The sequence below is a fragment of the Symsagittifera roscoffensis genome, chromosome 2 (genome assembly GCF_963678635.1).
Source record: "Symsagittifera roscoffensis chromosome 2, txSymRosc1.1, whole genome shotgun sequence".
In the NCBI taxonomy this organism is placed as follows: Eukaryota; Metazoa; Xenacoelomorpha; order Acoela; family Convolutidae; genus Symsagittifera; species Symsagittifera roscoffensis.
The window spans coordinates 85,546,906-85,566,717 of record NC_087063.1 but is presented as its reverse complement, the minus strand read 5'-3'; the positions used below and the strand labels follow the sequence as shown (position 1 = coordinate 85,566,717).

At 42.4% G+C, this 19,812-nt stretch overlaps 1 protein-coding gene across 1 annotated transcript in view; it reads right to left on the bottom strand.

The window, feature by feature from the left end:
• LOC134840728 (uncharacterized) overlaps window positions 1–19,812 on the bottom strand; it is a 486,809-nt gene that overhangs the window by 94,238 nt on the left and 372,759 nt on the right. Inside the window, exons 2-3 of the mRNA XM_063856739.1 lie at window positions 18,865–18,926; window positions 18,346–18,428 (exon numbers count right to left, since the gene is read on the bottom strand). Coding sequence (XP_063712809.1) covers window positions 18,346–18,428; window positions 18,865–18,902 — 121 coding nt within the window. The 5' untranslated portion in view covers window positions 18,903–18,926. The remainder of the gene's footprint in view (window positions 1–18,345; window positions 18,429–18,864; window positions 18,927–19,812) is intronic.

The window sequence follows — 19,812 nt, the reverse complement described above, 5'->3', positions numbered from 1 at the left end:
AAGTTCAAAAAGTGCTTCAATGTACAGTGTCAGGAACCAGATGCCTAACAAGTAGCCCCTTCGACAGCTGCTATTGTGCTCAGTCGTGGAAGGAAGGCGACTGGGAAGTTTCAAAAGTGCTTCAATGTAGTGTCAGGAACCAGATGCCTAACAAGTAGCCCCTTCGACAGCTGCTATTGTGCTCAGTCGTGGAAGGAAGGCGACTGGGAAGTTTAAAAAAGGCTTCAATGTACAGTGTCAGGAACCAGATGCCTAACAAGTAGCCCCTTCGACAGCTGCTATTGTGCTCAGCCGTGGAAGGAAGGCGACTGGGAAGTTTAAAAAGTGATTCAATGTACAGTGTCAAGAACCAGATGCCTAACAAGTAGCCCCTTCGACAGCTGCTATTGTGCTCAGTCGTGGAAGGAAGGCGACTGGGAAACTTAAAAAGTGGTTCAATGTACAGTGTCAGGAACCAGATGCCTAACAAGTAGCCCCTTCGACAGCTGCTATTGTGCTCAGTCGTGGAAGGAAGGCGACTGGGACGTTTAAAAAAGGCTTCAATGTACAGTGTCAGGAACCAGATGCCTAACAAGTAGCCCCTTCGACAGCTGCTATTGTGCTCAGTCGTGGAAGGAAGGCGACTGGGAAGTTTAAAAAGTGGTTCAATGTACAGTGTCAGGAACCAGATGCCTAACAAGTAGCCCCTTCGACAGCTGCTATTGTGCTCAGTCGTGGAATGAAGGCGACTGGGAAGTTTAAAAAGCTCTTCAATGTACAGTGTCAGGAACCAGATGCCTAACAAGTAGCCCCTTCGACAGCTGCTATTGTGCTCAGTCGTGGAAGGAAGGCGTCTGGGAAGTTTAAAAAGTGCTTCAATGTACAGTGTCAGGAACCAGATGCCTAACAAGTAGCCCCTTCGACAGCTGCTATTGTGCTCAGTCGTGGAAGGAAGGCGACTAGGAAGTTTAAAAAGTGGTTCAATGTACAGTGTCAGGAACCAGATGCCTAACAAGTAGCCCCTTCGACAGCTGCTATTGTGCTCAGCCGTGCAAGGAAGGCGACTGGGAAGTTTAAAAAGTGCTTCAATGTACAGTGTCAGGAACCAGATGCCTAACAAGTAGCCCCTTCGACAGCTGCTATTGTGCTCAGTCGTGGAAGGAAGGCGACTGGGAAGTTTAAAAAGTGCTTCAATGTACAGTGTCAGGAACCAGATGCCTAACAAGTAGCCCCTTCGACAGCTGCTATTGTGCTCAGTCGTGGAAGGAAGGCGACTAGGAAGTTCAAAAAGTGCTTCAATGTACAGTGTCAGGAACCAGATGCCTAACAAGTAGCCCCTTCGACAGCTGCTATTGTGCTCAGTCGTGGAAGGAAGGCGACTGGGAAGTTTCAAAAGTGCTTCAATGTACAGTGTCAGGAACCAGATGCCTAACAAGTAGCCCCTTCGACAGCTGCTATTGTGCTCAGTCGTGGAAGGAAGGCGACTGGGAAGTTTAAAAAAGGCTTCAATGTACAGTGTCAGGAACCAGATGCCTAACAAGTAGCCCCTTCGACAGCTGCTATTGTGCTCAGTCGTGGAAGGAAGGCGACTGGGAAGTTTCAAAAGTGCTTCAATGTACAGTGTCAGGAACCAGATGCCTAACAAGTAGCCCCTTCGACAGCTGCTATTGTGCTCAGTCGTGGAAGGAAGGCGACTGGGAAACTTAAAAAGTGGTTCAATGTACAGTGTCAGGAACCAGATGCCTAACAAGTAGCCCCTTCGACAGCTGCTATTGTGCTCAGTCGTGGAAGGAAGGCGACTGGGAAGTTTAAAAAAGGCTTCAATGTACAGTGTCAGGAACCAGATGCCTAACAAGTAGCCCCTTCGACAACTGCTATTGTGCTCAGTCGTGGAAAGAAGGCGACTGGGAAATTTAAAAAGTGCTTCAATGTACAGTGTCAGGAACCAGATGCCTAACAAGTAGCCCCTTCGACAGCTGCTATTGTGCTCAGTCGTGGAAGGAAGGCGACTGGGAAGTTTAAAAAGTGCTTCAATGTACAGTGTCAGAAACCAGATGCCTAACAAGTAGCCCCTTCGACAGCTGCTATTGTGCTCAGTCGTGGAAGGAAGGCGACTGGGAAGTTTAAAAAGTGCCTCAATGTGCAGTGTCAGGAACCAGATGCCTAACAAGTAGCCCCTTCGACAGCTGCTATTGTGCTCAGTCGTGGAAGGAAGGCCACTGGGAAGTTTAAAAAGTGCTTCAATGTACAGTGTCAGGAACCAGATGCCTAACAAGTAGCCCCTTCGACAGCTGCTATTGTGCTCAGTCGTGGAAGGAAGGCGACTGGGAAACTTAAAAAGTGGTTCAATGTACCGTGTCAGGAACCAGATGCCTAACAAGTAGCCCCTTCGACAGCTGCTATTGTGCTCAGTCGTGGAAGGAAGGCGACTGGGAAGTTTAAAAAAGGCTTCAATGTACAGTGTCAGGAACCAGATGCCTAACAAGTAGCCCCTTCGACAGCTGCTATTGTGCTCAGTCGTGGAAGGAAGGCGACTGGGAAGTTTAAAAAGTGGTTCAATGTACAGTGTCAGGAACCAGATGCCTAACAAGTAGCCCCTTCGACAGCTGCTATTGTGCTCAGTCGTGGAAGGAAAGCGACTGGGAAGTTTAAAAAGCTCTTCAATGTACAGTGTCAGGAACCAGATGCCTAACAAGTAGCCCCTTCGACAGCTGCTATTGTGCTCAGCCGTGCAAGGAAGGCGACTGGGAAGTTTAAAAAGTGCTTCAATGTACAGTGTCAGGAACCAGATGCCTAACAAGTAGCCCCTTCGACAGCTGCTATTGTGCTCAGTCGTGGAAGGAAGGCGACTGGGAAGTTTAAAAAGTGCTTCAATGTACAGTGTCAGGAACCAGATGCCTAACAAGTAGCCCCTTCGACAGCTGCTATTGTGCTCAGTCGTGGAAGGAAGGCGACTAGGAAGTTCAAAAAGTGCTTCAATGTACAGTGTCAGGAACCAGATGCCTAACAAGTAGCCCCTTCGACAGCTGCTATTGTGCTCAGTCGTGGAAGGAAGGCGACTGGGAAGTTTCAAAAGTGCTTCAATGTACAGTGTCAGGAACCAGATGCCTAACAAGTAGCCCCTTCGACAGCTGCTATTGTGCTCAGTCGTGGAAGGAAGGCGACTGGGAAGTTTAAAAAAGGCTTCAATGTACAGTGTCAGGAACCAGATGCCTAACAAGTAGCCCCTTCGACAGCTGCTATTGTGCTCAGTCGTGGAAGGAAGGCGACTGGGAAGTTTCAAAAGTGCTTCAATGTACAGTGTCAGGAACCAGATGCCTAACAAGTAGCCCCTTCGACAGCTGCTATTGTGCTCAGTCGTGGAAGGAAGGCGACTGGGAAACTTAAAAAGTGGTTCAATGTACAGTGTCAGGAACCAGATGCCTAACAAGTAGCCCCTTCGACAGCTGCTATTGTGCTCAGTCGTGGAAGGAAGGCGACTGGGAAGTTTAAAAAAGGCTTCAATGTACAGTGTCAGGAACCAGATGCCTAACAAGTAGCCCCTTCGACAACTGCTATTGTGCTCAGTCGTGGAAAGAAGGCGACTGGGAAATTTAAAAAGTGCTTCAATGTACAGTGTCAGGAACCAGATGCCTAACAAGTAGCCCCTTCGACAGCTGCTATTGTGCTCAGTCGTGGAAGGAAGGCGACTGGGAAGTTTAAAAAGTGCTTCAATGTACAGTGTCAGAAACCAGATGCCTAACAAGTAGCCCCTTCGACAGCTGCTATTGTGCTCAGTCGTGGAAGGAAGGCGACTGGGAAGTTTAAAAAGTGCCTCAATGTGCAGTGTCAGGAACCAGATGCCTAACAAGTAGCCCCTTCGACAGCTGCTATTGTGCTCAGTCGTGGAAGGAAGGCCACTGGGAAGTTTAAAAAGTGCTTCAATGTACAGTGTCAGGAACCAGATGCCTAACAAGTAGCCCCTTCGACAGCTGCTATTGTGCTCAGTCGTGGAAGGAAGGCGACTGGGAAACTTAAAAAGTGGTTCAATGTACCGTGTCAGGAACCAGATGCCTAACAAGTAGCCCCTTCGACAGCTGCTATTGTGCTCAGTCGTGGAAGGAAGGCGACTGGGAAGTTTAAAAAAGGCTTCAATGTACAGTGTCAGGAACCAGATGCCTAACAAGTAGCCCCTTCGACAGCTGCTATTGTGCTCAGTCGTGGAAGGAAGGCGACTGGGAAGTTTAAAAAGTGGTTCAATGTACAGTGTCAGGAACCAGATGCCTAACAAGTAGCCCCTTCGACAGCTGCTATTGTGCTCAGTCGTGGAAGGAAAGCGACTGGGAAGTTTAAAAAGCTCTTCAATGTACAGTGTCAGGAACCAGATGCCTAACAAGTAGCCCCTTCGACAGCTGCTATTGTGCTCAGTCGTGGAAGGAAGGCGTCTGGGAAGTTTAAAAAGTGCTTCAATGTACAGTGTCAGGAACCAGATGCCTAACAAGTAGCCCCTTCGACAGCTGCTATTGTGCTCAGTCGTGGAAGGAAGGCGACTAGGAAGTTTAAAAAGTGGTTCAATGTACAGTGTCAGGAACCAGATGCCTAACAAGTAGCCCCTTCGACAGCTGCTATTGTGCTCAGCCGTGGAAGGAAGGCGACTGGGAAGTTTAAAAAGTGCTTCAATGTACAGTGTCAGGAACCAGATGCCTAACAAGTAGCCCCTTCGACAGCTGCTATTGTGCTCAGTCGTGGAAGGAAGGCGACTGGGAAGTTTAAAAAGTGCTTCAATGTACAGTGTCAGGAACCAGATGCCTAACAAGTAGCCCCTTCGACAGCTGCTTTTGTGCTCAGTCGTGGAAGGAAGGCGACTGGGAAGTTCAAAAAGTGCTTCAATGTACAGTGTCAGGAACCAGATGCCTAACAAGTAGCCCCTTCGACAGCTGCTATTGTGCTCAGTCGTGGAAGGAAGGCGACTGGGAAGTTTCAAAAGTGCTTCAATGTAGTGTCAGGAACCAGATGCCTAACAAGTAGCCCCTTCGACAGCTGCTATTGTGCTCAGTCGTGGAAGGAAGGCGACTGGGAAGTTTAAAAAGTGCTTCAATGTACAGTGTCAGGAACCAGATGCCTAACAAGTAGCCCCTTCGACAGCTGCTATTGTGCTCAGCCGTGGAAGGAAGGCGACTGGGAAGTTTAAAAAGTGCTTCAATGTACAGTGTCAGGAACCAGATGCCTAACAAGTAGCCCCTTCGACAGCTGCTATTGTGCTCAGTCGTGGAAGGAAGGCGACTGGGAAGTTTAAAAAGTGCTTCAATGTACAGTGTCAGGAACCAGATGCCTAACAAGTAGCCCCTTCGACAGCTGCTTTTGTGCTCAGTCGTGGAAGGAAGGCGACTGGGAAGTTCAAAAAGTGCTTCAATGTACAGTGTCAGGAACCAGATGCCTAACAAGTAGCCCCTTCGACAGCTGCTATTGTGCTCAGTCGTGGAAGGAAGGCGACTGGGAAGTTTCAAAAGTGCTTCAATGTAGTGTCAGGAACCAGATGCCTAACAAGTAGCCCCTTCGACAGCTGCTATTGTGCTCAGTCGTGGAAGGAAGGCGACTGGGAAGTTTAAAAAAGGCTTCAATGTACAGTGTCAGGAACCAGATGCCTAACAAGTAGCCCCTTCGACAGCTGCTATTGTGCTCAGCCGTGGAAGGAAGGCGACTGGGAAGTTTAAAAAGTGATTCAATGTACAGTGTCAGGAACCAGATGCCTAACAAGTAGCCCCTTCGACAGCTGCTATTGTGCTCAGTCGTGGAAGGAAGGCGACTGGGAAACTTAAAAAGTGGTTCAATGTACAGTGTCAGGAACCAGATGCCTAACAAGTAGCCCCTTCGACAGCTGCTACTGTGCTCAGTCGTGGAAGGAAGGCGACTGGGAAGTTTAAAAAAGGCTTCAATGTACAGTGTCAGGAACCAGATGCCTAACAAGTAGCCCCTTCGACAGCTGCTATTGTGCTCAGTCGTGGAAGGAAGGCGACTGGGAAGTTTAAAAAGTGGTTCAATGTACAGTGTCAGGAACCAGATGCCTAACAAGTAGCCCCTTCGACAGCTGCTATTGTGCTCAGTCGTGGAAGGAAGGCGACTGGGAAGTTTAAAAAGCTCTTCAATGTACAGTGTCAGGAACCAGATGCCTAACAAGTAGCCCCTTCGACAGCTGCTATTGTGCTCAGTCGTGGAAGGAAGGCGACTAGGAAGTTTAAAAAGTGGTTCAATGTACAGTGTCAGGAACCAGATGCCTAACAAGTAGCCCCTTCGACAGCTGCTATTGTGCTCAGCCGTGGAAGGAAGGCGACTGGGAAGTTTAAAAAGTGCTTCAATGTACAGTGTCAGGAACCAGATGCCTAACAAGTAGCCCCTTCGACAGCTGCTATTGTGCTCAGTCGTGGAAGGAAGGCGACTGGGAAGTTTAAAAAGTGCTTCAATGTACAGTGTCAGGAACCAGATGCCTAACAAGTAGCCCCTTCGACAGCTGCTATTGTGCTCAGTCGTGGAAGGAAGGCGACTAGGAAGTTCAAAAAGTGCTTCAATGTACAGTGTCAGGAACCAGATGCCTAACAAGTAGCCCCTTCGACAGCTGCTATTGTGCTCAGTCGTGGAAGGAAGGCGACTAGGAAGTTTAAAAAGTGGTTCAATGTACAGTGTCAGGAACCAGATGCCTAACAAGTAGCCCCTTCGACAGCTGCTATTGTGCTCAGCCGTGGAAGGAAGGCGACTGGGAAGTTTAAAAAGTGCTTCAATGTACAGTGTCAGGAACCAGATGCCTAACAAGTAGCCCCTTCGACAGCTGCTATTGTGCTCAGTCGTGGAAGGAAGGCGACTGGGAAGTTTAAAAAGTGCTTCAATGTACAGTGTCAGGAACCAGATGCCTAACAAGTAGCCCCTTCGACAGCTGCTATTGTGCTCAGTCGTGGAAGGAAGGCGACTAGGAAGTTCAAAAAGTGCTTCAATGTACAGTGTCAGGAACCAGATGCCTAACAAGTAGCCCCTTCGACAGCTGCTATTGTGCTCAGTCGTGGAAGGAAGGCGACTGGGAAGTTTCAAAAGTGCTTCAATGTACAGTGTCAGGAACCAGATGCCTAACAAGTAGCCCCTTCGACAGCTGCTATTGTGCTCAGTCGTGGAAGGAAGGCGACTGGGAAGTTTAAAAAAGGCTTCAATGTACAGTGTCAGGAACCAGATGCCTAACAAGTAGCCCCTTCGACAGCTGCTATTGTGCTCAGTCGTGGAAGGAAGGCGACTGGGAAGTTTAAAAAGTGGTTCAATGTACAGTGTCAGGAACCAGATGCCTAACAAGTAGCCCCTTCGACAGCTGCTATTGTGCTCAGTCGTGGAAGGAAGGCGTCTGGGAAGTTTAAAAAGTGCTTCAATGTACAGTGTCAGGAACCAGATGCCTAACAAGTATCCCCTTCGACAGCTGCTATTGTGCTCAGTCGTGGAAGGAAGGCGACTGGGAAGTTTAAAAAGCTCTTCAATGTACAGTGTCAGGAACCAGATGCCTAACAAGTAGCCCCTTCGACAGCTGCTATTGTGCTCAGTCGTGGAAGGAAGGCGTCTGGGAAGTTTAAAAAGTGCTTCAATGTACAGTGTCAGGAACCAGATGCCTAACAAGTATCCCCTTCGACAGCTGCTATTGTGCTCAGTCGTGGAAGGAAGGCGACTGGGAAGTTTAAAAAGCTCTTCAATGTACAGTGTCAGGAACCAGATGCCTAACAAGTAGCCCCTTCGACAGCTGCTATTGTGCTCAGTCGTGGAAGGAAGGCGTCTGGGAAGTTTAAAAAGTGCTTCAATGTACAGTGTCAGGAACCAGATGCCTAACAAGTATCCCCTTCGACAGCTGCTATTGTGCTCAGTCGTGGAAGGAAGGCGACTGGGAAGTTTAAAAAGCTCTTCAATGTACAGTGTCAGGAACCAGATGCCTAACAAGTAGCCCCTTCGACAGCTGCTATTGTGCTCAGTCGTGGAAGGAAGGCGACTGGGAAGTTTAAAAAGTGCTTCAATGTACAGTGTCAGGAACCAGATGCCTAACAAGTAGCCCCTTCGACAGCTGCTATTGTGCTCAGTCGTGGAAGGAAGGCGACTGGGAAGTTTAAAAAGTGCTTCAATGTACAGTGTCAGGAACCAGATGCCTAACAAGTAGCCCCTTCGACAGCTGCTATTGTGCTCAGTCGTGGAAGGAAGGCGACTGGGAAGTTTAAAAAGCTCTTCAATGTACAGTGTCAGGAACCAGATGCCTAACAAGTAGCCCCTTCGACAGCTGCTATTGTGCTCAGTCGTGGAAGGAAGGCGTCTGGGAAGTTTAAAAAGTGCTTCAATGTACAGTGTCAGGAACCAGATGCCTAACAAGTAGCCCCTTCGACAGCTGCTATTGTGCTCAGTCGTGGAAGGAAGGCGACTGGGAAGTTTAAAAAGTGGTTCAATGTAGTGTCAGGAACCAGATGCCTAACAAATAGCCCCTTCGACAGCTGCTATTGTGCTCAGCCGTGGAAGGAAGGCGACTGGGAAATTTAAAAAGTGCTTCAATGTACAGTGTCAGGAACCAGATGCCTAACAAGTAGCCCCTTCGACAGCTGCTATTGTGCTCAGTCGTGGAAGGAAGGCGACTGGGAAGTTTAAAAAGTGGTTCAATGTACAGTGTCAGGAACCAGATGCCTAACAAGTAGCCCCTTCGACAGCTGCTATTGTGCTCAGTCGTGGAAGGAAGGCGACTGGGAAGTTTAAAAAGCTCTTCAATGTACAGTGTCAGGAACCAGATGCCTAACAAGTAGCCCCTTCGACAGCTGCTATTGTGCTCAGTCGTGGAAGGAAGGCGTCTGGGAAGTTTAAAAAGTGCTTCAATGTACAGTGTCAGGAACCAGATGCCTAACAAGTAGCCCCTTCGACAGCTGCTATTGTGCTCAGTCGTGGAAGGAAAGGCGACTGGGAAGTTTAAAAAGTGGTTCAATGTACAGTGTCAGGAACCAGATGCCTAACAAATAGCCCCTTCGACAGCTGCTATTGTGCTCAGCCGTGGAAGGAAGGCGACTGGGAAATTTAAAAAGTGCTTCAATGTACAGTGTCAGGAACCAGATGCCTAACAAGTAGCCCCTTCGACAGCTGCTATTGTGCTCAGTCGTGGAAGGAAGGCGACTGGGAAGTTTAAAAAGCTCTTCAATGTACAGTGTCAGGAACCAGATGCCTAACAAGTAGCCCCTTCGACAGCTGCTATTGTGCTCAGTCGTGGAAGGAAGGCGACTGGGAAGTTTAAAAAGTGCTTCAATGTACAGTGTCAGGAACCAGATGCCTAACAAGTAGCCCCTTCGACAGCTGCTATTGTGCTCAGTCGTGGAAGGAAGGCGACTGGGAAGTTTAAAAAGTGCTTCAATGTACAGTGTCAGGAACCAGATGCCTAACAAGTAGCCCCTTCGACAGCTGCTATTGTGCTCAGTCGTGGAAGGAAGGCGACTGGGAAGTTTAAAAAGTGGTTCAATGTACAGTGTCAGGAACCAGATGCCTAACAAGTAGCCCCTTCGACAGCTGCTATTGTGCTCAGCCGTGGAAGGAAGGCGACTGGTAAATTTAAAAAGTGCTTCAATGTACAGTGTCAGGAACCAGATGCCTAACAAGTAGCCCCTTCGACAGCTGCTATTGTGCTCAGTCGTGGAAGGAAGGCGACTGGGAAGTTTAAAAAGTGCTTCAATGTACTGTCAGGAACCAGATGCCTAACAAGTAGCCCCTTCGATAGCTGCTATTGTGCTCAGTCGTGGAAGGAAGGCGACTGGGAAGTTTAAAAAGTGCTTCAATGTACAGTTTCAGGAACCAGATGCCTAACAAGTAGCCCCTTCGACAGCTGCTATTGTGCTCAGTCGTTGAAGGAAGGCGACTGGGAAGTTTAAAAAGTGCTTCAATGTACAGCGTCAGGAACCAGATGCCTAACAAGTAGCCCCTTCGACAGCTGCTATTGTGCTCAGTCGTGGAAGGACGGCGACTGGGAAAACAAAAAAAAAGTAAATGAAAAATTGCTCAGAACTCCAAACAAAAACAACACATTAACAAATATCCTCGAATAGTGTATACTTATCTGTTCCAGCTCGATTCCAAATTTATAAAAAAAAATTCCGCTCAATTGCTGTAAACTTAAAGTTAAACTGTGAGATTCAGTTACTCCACATCGATTCCAGATCGAGAACATAATTGAAGTAACAAATTTTCCTCCAATAGGGTAAATTTATTCAGATCTATTATAGATCGATTCCACATTTTTTTCAATCCTCCAATTTTGAAAATTTATATATATTCCAGATGCAAATATTCCGCTTCGATTCCAGATCAAAAACAAAAAAAAGAAATCAAATCCTGCTCGATAATTCCGGAGAACAAACAGCAAATTAACAAAGATTCCTAGAATGGTGTACAATGACCTTTTCCGGATCGCGTCCGAGTTTTCCTGATATCAACCAGAATTCAGAAAGAAAAATCATAACGTCACACTCAGCCAAAATTGTGTCTAGCCACAAAAATGACTTTTGAAGAATTTGACAAACTCAAAAAATAATCTTTCTTAACTTAATGCATATCGGTACGACCAGAGGGAGGACTACAAGGAAATCTTCGACTTCATCAACAAATCTGGGGACCCATCAAGTGGAACTGAAAGATCAACCCATGGGTCAAGTAGTCTAAGCGCCAACATCAGAGCCCCAAATATATGTGAGTTTGAATCGTTCAAAATTCCAGAGGACGCTAGTTTTACTTATGGGTTCTAGTATCACAGTGCAAACTACAACCGACACTATGCCCAATGACACGAAAGTCCACTCTTACAGGGGCAGTATCACTGGAGAAAAATTTTAAAAGCTGAGTAAATATCCGAGTTCCAAAATAACATGCTTGAAACTACAAGATGGCACAAACTCAAACTAAAAGAGAAAGTTTCAAACACTGAATGAATTGTCAATGAAACATGAGGAACTGATAGAAACAATTGTACACAAGTTCAAACCTGAATTAGTAGTAGTGTACGAAATACCACCTATTTTGAATAATGAACAGGCAAACAAAAATGAAGACCTATATAATGAATCATTTTGTCGCTTTTCATGTGATAGATTAACAGTAACGAGCAAAAAATCAAAAGGAGGAGGAACGATGATGCGCATTCCCAAGATATTGAACCCTAAACTACGCACAGACTTTAACTTGCTCCTTAGAACAATCACAGCATCTGTGAAGAAATTAATTCATTAAAAAAACGGAACAATCAACACTAAGAAAAATTATATAAAATCTAAAAAAATAGCATTTATCGAAGAACTTGCTTTATGAATTGATTTAAAATCAAATAATTCGAACATTGTTCCTTTGGGAGACTATAAAATAAACTATTTAAATTCCGAAAAAAGTCTTTGGAGACAAATTTAACGCCTTGTAATTTAGAAGTTGCCAATCAATCAACACTGACACATTCAGAAACCTTTATTGATTATAAATGATTATATTGTTACAGACTGGAATTGGAAAAAAAAGTTTTCAATTTCGCTCCCCCTTTTAAAACTGACCTTTTAGCTACTATTTTGGTATCTGAATAAATGTTAATTGATAAAACTATACCGTGTCAACTTGAAATCTAAGATAAATTAAAATATTCAGAAACCGATTTTAAACCTGCCTCGACAAACATGAACTGGGAGTGCTTGTACAGGCAAAACAACCCAGAAAAAATATTCAATATTTTCAATTCTAATATAGTTAATTACTTGAAAAAATGCGCACCACGAAAAATAGTCTTTATTTGCAACGACAAACCAACAATTAATTTAAATAAAGACCACAAATTAATATCAAAATTACTTAATCCAAAAACAACTGAGCGGCAAAAATGGAACATTATAAATGACACCAGAAAATCTAAAAAATTAGCAAATAAAATTGCTTTGCTAAAAATCTCTTTTGGTGAAACGATAACCAATAACTTTAAAATGGCCAACTTAATAAACTACAAATTTTCCAGATTTGGAAGCTTTTTTGAGAAAAAAACGTAAGCAATGCTGATGAAATAACCAACAGAAACAATAGATCAACTAAACATGCCAAACAGCAATTTTTTTCCCGGTTTATAAGTGAATTTGAGTGAAAAAAGAACTGATAAACCTCAATGCGAATAAACCACCTGACATACCAGCTTGAGCTCTAAAAGATGGATGCAGTGAAATATGCCCACACCTCACATTTCTTACAAATGATTACATAAAAATCAATTTGTTCCCAAATATACTCAAAAAGCTATTGTTACCCAATTTACAGAAAAGCGTACCCAGAAATAGCAGAGAATTATAAACCAATCTCAAAAACAGGTGCACACTCAATAGATTTTTGAAAATTTATTCTAAAAACATCAATGAATATCCTGACGAAAAACCTGTTCACTAACCCAATATGGTTTCATAACCTCAAAATTGCATTGAACTTTTCCGCAAATCAATGGATAAAAACACATTCGTTGCCGTATCTCTATTAGATTCAATAAACCATGATCATTAAGAAACCAAACTGAAAGATCTGGGATTTTCTGAAACAGCAATAAATATGAGACAAAGTTTCATGAGCAACAGCCAAAAAAACTGTAGTGAACAACGCAGAATCCGATTGGATCTCCTGCCACCAAGGTAAGCCGCATGGTACAAATTTGGGACCCTTAATCTTAACCTATACAACATAGCCAATCGAAGATTGGAAAAGAGCAATGAACGCAAGTGAACATTAAAAACCACTGACTTTCTAGAGAAAATCTGAACTTCCGAATTTCAAAGAAAAAATAAATGCCGTTTCAATTTCAGGAAAAATTTTTGATTAGCGCTTCTTTGATAACATGACCCTAACTAGAAAAAATTGGATCAATAGGTAAAGTTTTTATTTCGCGTGAAATCTAAAAATTAAATTCCACTTTCGAAACTAGAAATCGTTCACATTTTTGAGCCATTTCCACGTTCGTACTTGGAGAGTGCTATTTACGTCACTTTCAGCATATGAATTTCAATTGAACTCACAAAATGCAGATATAACTAAATGCATTCACAAATGCATCAATATGTATGAATTCAAATCTGTAGTTACTATACTTTTTAGACTTTTTCAGGAAAAAAAATCAACAGGACCTACACAAGAGTCTCCACTACGTATTTTACTCTTTATAAATGACTTACTCTTTATAAATGAACATTTAACCGAAAAGTGCAAAAGAGCGCAAAATGCAGACGACACACAATTTTGTGATGATAATAACGTTGATGATGTTTTACAGATATTACAGGAATCATGTCAAAAATTGTCTCTGTATATTACAAGACACTTTTTAAAACTCAATACAAGCAAAAATGAACTGATCATGTTTAGCAAAAACATCTTGCTAAAAGCAACAATACAAAGTTCAGTATTATTTTAGATGAGAATGAAACAGAAAAAAAACAACAAGTAAAGTAGTAAGGGGTAACTGTTGATCAATTCCTTACATTTCAAGGTGAAGTTATAAGTAGATTAGAAAAAATGGCCTGCTACAATCAATAAAAAGACCGCTGACAATCCAGAACAGATTACTACTAATGAATGCGCTAGTCATAAGCCATTTGCATTACCCAGCAATACTCCTAACGGTATAACAACAAATCTGACAAAATCCCTGGAAAAAAAACCAAGGTGGCAATTTAAGACCTGCTGTGACAAAAGAAAATCTGATTCATCATCTGATCTTAAACTATAGAACAACACGACCGTTTTCAATGTTTCTTAATTGGAAATAAGTCTGTCATCTTTGGAAAATCAAACATAATCTACTACCAGCATACACCAAAGTCAAGTACGAAAACCACACAATTGATGAGAACAAGAGAAATAAAAAACATATTTCCATGAAAGATTCAGCAGCCATTATATCGAAAATTATTTTTTCAGAAAATCAGTTTTAGTATGGAACCAAATTGAAAGCACAAATCAAATGCAAACCTTAGCATTAGCAGTTTAACCTATAAGACTGAAATTTAAGTTTGAGAATTATTTTCTATCTATCTTCAGTGAAGATCCCTCTATGGCAACACATGGAAAAACATCGTGCAAAAACCATTTAAATTTAATTGAAGGCAAAGTTATTATTGTTACATTATTATTCAGTAAATAAATATTATAATAGACTAAAACTGCATGACCTACACTTGCATCCTGTTCTTGCTTATCATGTTGAAATAAAAGTGTCATGTTTTTTAATTGACTCCGTTAAAAGTTTGGTTCCGTAATTCGTTTTGTCAATAAGCAGGACCTCTGCTTCATCCATGGTGGTTTCGCAGTGTTTGAGGTGTTCGGCCAGATGGTGGTGACTTCTTTGTACGACGAAGCTGGACTTGCAACCTGAACAGGTGATTCGAAATACATGGCTTAGCACTAACTCTGGCCTTGGAATCTTCAGTGAAAGGAGGGCGCCTTTCATTTTGCTGTTGGTCCAAATCATGCTGGCGTTAACGCATGGTTTTAATTTCTGCGCCAAGTACTCAATTTAAGTTCTTCTGTACTGCACGTCTATAATGAGTTTTGATGTGGGACTTTCCGCGATGTTGTTCAATGGAAAGTTCATTTTTCCATTTATAATTTTGTCTTTTGTTTTTCTCATAATCGGTTTGTATAACTGCGATGTGTACTAATTGTTTTCCCAAAATTCACTTTTATCTACACACGCCTTTGTAGAAACTTTCCCCAGTTGCAAGTGCAGTTGAAAATTCGGAGCACTAGTCCCTCAATAATGCTCTTCTTGAATGATGTGGGCACAAATGATGTGGAAACTACGATGGCAAAAAAGACAGAACACTCATAATCAAAACAACCAGCGAACACCATCGACGGCTGATACTGCTGTCGCTATACAAATTAAAAACTTACTCTAAACAGGTATATATGAGCAAGGAACTATCCCCTGAAGACCAAAAAATTGAAAACGATGCTTTGAAACTACGCCGAAAGATGATCGAAAACGAATACGACAAAAAACGTCTACGAATCAGAAACCTCAAGCTTCAACAAAACACAAACGAAACTGACGACAAGAATCTAGACAACTGGGAAAATGTTCCGCCAGAACCAGAACAATGACTACATACTAAAAGTTCGCTCAGTATTCTAAATTTCAATGTCAGGAGCCTGCTAGACATTAGTAGACGCATGACATTGGCAAATGCAGTTCTTACAAACGACTACGACATCATCTGTCTAACTGAAACATGGCTCACAACTGCAGTACCAGACGAGGCCCTCTTTCTATCAAACTACACAATACACAGAACAGATCGACCCAATACGGATCAGAACACTAAGCACGGCGGAGTCCTCATTGCAGTGAAAGGTTTAACTCATAGCAGAATAGAACTCAAAACCGAACTAGAATGTGCTGCCATCGAAATCAAATCTCGTCAGAAGCAGATAGTAATCTGCTGCTTCTACAATCCCCCCAAAAACAGCCCGTATAGAGCATCTCCCGACAACATAAAAGACGTCTTAGAACAGCTTCATGACTCGCTTAGTGACAACTCATCGCAACTCATCCTAACCGGAGATATAAATCTTGCAGAAGCAAACTGGGACAGCCTAAACTCAAACGACGAATACGAAGCCAACATACTGGACACTCTAGAAAAGTACGATCTACATCAGCTAATCACGTGCCACGAAGGCAGGAGCCTCGATGTATTCCTTGCCACTGACCCGACTCTTGTGCTAAGCTCGGCTATCGACTAGAAGCACAATACTCATCAAACGGAAAAAAGTGTTCCGATCATCACGCATACAAAACTTATTTGTCCCTACCAACTTCGAGCAAAATAACAACCCCAGCTATTAAACGCGCATACCAGAAAACCGACTGGGATGATTTCAACAAACAAATCGTCAGCCAGCCATTTACACCATACTGCTACAGCAACATTGACGTCCTACTGTTACAGTGGTACAAATGGCTCAAGAACATCATACCTCAGAAAAAAAATACCCCGAGTCACCAAACACAGGGCAGAAATTCCACCCTGGATTAGATCATCCACCTCACATCAAATGAAGATAGTCGCGACAATGAAGCGTAAATACGCAAAAGCAAACTCACTCTCGCTACTCCTGAAAATCAAAAAAGCTGAAAAAAGCCTGAACGAAGAAATCAAAATGGATCAAGCCATATTCGAAGCTAAAGTATTCAAGAACCGCCGCATGTCTGATCTTCAGAAATACTTGAAATCGATTCACAAAAAGCATCCCCTACCAGACGAAATGTTCCTTAATCAATCACCGGACACAACTGAAACAGCAGTAAACAATGAACAAAAATGTTCTCTGTTTAACAAATTTTTCACCCAAGTTTTCAGCAAACAAGGTGAACTAACCGGCAAACAAACTTACATAAAATCAGAAACAAACCACCTGAAACTATCCGAGGAAGAAATAACCAGATGCCTCCAATCACTGAAAACAAAAAAAGCATGCGGTCCGGACAACATTGGAAACATTATCCTGAAACACGCGACATCACTCGCAAAATCTCTAAAGCTCATTTTTCAAACCTGCATTAATAAAGGATCATTTCCACGCCGATGGAAAACCAGTGAAATAACACCAGTCTTTAAAGAAAACAACAAGGCAGACATATCGCAATACAGACCCATCAGTCTTTTGGCAAATGTATCAAAGGTATTTGAAAAAATACTCTTCGACCGATTATATCCAACAATCGAAACTAAACTACACCCAGCACAGTTCGGTTTCAGAAAAAACAGATCAGCGATCATACAACTTCTGTTGTTTCTGAACGAAATTTATCTGGAAAACGACATCAAAGAAAACGCTGAACTATGGGTCCTATACGTAGACTTCAGTAAAGCCTTTGACAAGGTCCCACATCAACCACTGATATCCAAAATTGCAGAAATGGGAATTGGCGGATAATCCTTGAACTACTAGCCAGCTACCTAACAGCACGAAAACAATGTGTTAAAATTGATAGAAGCAAATCTCCAGTCACGCCAGTAACAAGTGGAGTACCACAGGGTTCAATACTAGGTCCGCTCATGTTCCTGATATACGTTAACGATCTTCCAGAATCAGTCAAACCGAGCACTTCTTTTGGCTACGCCGACGACTTTAAAGTAATTGCAAAGAACTACGAAGAAGCAATTGTCCTCGGAACGGAAATTGAAAAGTGGAGTCTCAAAAACCAAATGGTACTAAATATGGGAAAAAGTAAGGCACTACGCATAAAAGGAAATACAGAGCCTGTGAGTTCAAAAGGCGTGAAACTAGGCACTGTCAACTCCCAGAAAGACCTAGGAGTGATAATGACAAAAAACATCTCGTGGAACGAAAACATTAAACGTAGGACCGGTAAAGCATGGCGAGCCTTCTTCAACCTCAAACGTAACATCTCATGCTATGCAAATCTCGAAACAAAATTGAACGCCTATGTAGGTTACGTCGTCCCTGTCATTTCCTATGCATCGCAGGTATGGTACCCATCAAAAACCGAAATGCGGGAAATCGAAAGAGTTCAACAAAAAGCTACTACATGGATACTTAACTACTCCATCGGATACAAAGAGAGACTACGTACCCTGAAGATCTTACCACTCTCAATGTACATCGAACTCCATGATATACTGTTTCTTCAATCGGTCATGGACGGTAAATACAGCGTCAGTGAAAATTCAATTCTAATATCACTGAGAGAAAGCACCACGAGACAATGCAGCGAATTCGAGCTCAACAAAAACCGCATCAGCAAAACAGACGAAAATTTCTGGACGAGAGCCCCGAAACTTTTCAATATACTCCACAAACAGTTTCGCGACAACCCGACGAAAAAATAACTGACAGAAAGTTACTTCAACTACTTTGAAAACAGTTACAATCAGCTAGACACATGCACCTGGCGTGTACTGTGTTCCTGTGGATCGTGTAACCCCTACCAAAAACTCATGCCAGCTGAAAACTGAAGGGTTGACACCCCTGGGCCAATGAGCCCTAAAGCCTCAACTACTACTACTACTACTACTAAAGGATCTGAATTGGAGGATCAGACCCGTATCCATAGGTTTTCGGAACCAGGAAGTATCATTTCTCTATCCACTGATAGGTGCTTTTTCTTTCAAAGCAGCTGAATAGATTTCATTTTGCGGACGTACTTGATGTTTTTCTGTTTTTAGGAAAACTGATGATGATATTCAAGATTGAAATCTTTTCCATATATATATTTATTCAAATCTGTTGGCGTTTCGCAAGTAAGTGGCTTAAAATTTGTGGAAATAAACTTAAAAAATACAATTGACAACCCTTGACAAGGTTAAAGTAACTAACCAAAAGAATACTCAGCATTCGTCCTTTTCTCTTTGACAGTCGATTCGAATATGTCAAAATTTTTATCACAATTCTCGTCAGAGCTGAAATACAATTAAAATTTAAAATACTCACATATGATAGTAAAAAAATTCAGATGCAGCTTTAAACCACGGAAAACAGCAATGGGTATTCAACGGAGACAATAAAATAAAGGTTTCCTGTAACAATAAATCAGTAGGAGTTTCGGTTAAAACTAAAAAAAAACTACTTTAAATTTCGACAGAAATCTAGCTCATTAATCGGTTTTAATAGGAAACAAATAAAACCATTAGCTTAATTGTAGTTATCTAAAAATTGTAAGCAAACAGTTTGCATTGTTCAAAGTTTTCATTCAGTCATATTCACATGTTCAATTTAAGAACGTGAAACTCGTTCACTTTAACTGTAGCAAAAAATCCAATGAGAAAAATTTAAAGGAGCCGAAGTTTTCATAAATCATGTAGTGGAAAAATGTTGTTGGAAATTAAATTATCTTACTTCGAAGGGCGCACTCTGAGGCAAACTTTTACGCTCATGATTGTCTTCCAACACAAAAATCTGAAAAAAAAGTTTGAGGCACACCTCTCAAATTTCGCGGTGTATATTCAAAATATATCAAAATATTGAATGAACACTCTATTTGCCAATTGAAACAGAGTTCAAATACGCAACTGTACTTGATTTTCAGAAAAGTTAATTTAATACTGGCCTGTAAATTTGCAACAATCGCTCGGAAGAACATACCGACGGAAAATTAAGCTAGGTTATAAAACGACTGGCTAGCGTCTAAACACAGCTTCACATGCTTTTATCCATCTCTACCAAAGCCAGTTCTATGAGTGGTCCATTAACATCGGGTCGACAATGTCGGCTATCTGCCAGATCGCTCCTATTAACTTAGTAAAATGCAAAAAAAGTGAGCTCATGGTTGGGTCTCAGTATCCCTAGACCACGAGGTCACTCCTAAAAACAGTGCTACTATTTATCATCATAATACTTTTGTCTTTGTTCAGTAGATAAAAATCATCATATCCATCGGAGATGGATCAACCTTTTCCCTCAACTTCTAGCTTCTCATATTCTGAAAACAGAATTAGATGCCATTTATATTCAACTCAAGACATAACTGAACGCTAAAAATTATCTAGAAACAAGTTTCAGTTCCCAAGATCTCTCCGGATTGTCGAATCAGGTCGAAGAGCGGTCTTGTTGTAGTCCAGGAAGGGTAGCAAAACTTTTCCAATACACTACGAATTCTCGGGAACTCCTCCGTAACAATTGTAGCTATACAATCGTTTCAAGAATGCGTTAAAATTGTAAATTCAAACAAACGTTTTAGCACATTTTGTGCATCTTCAGGTTTTAAAAATTCTAAACTATCTGTACAAAATGATCAAAGATCATAAAAAGTGTCACACACATCATTACTTCAAAATTTTAAAAATT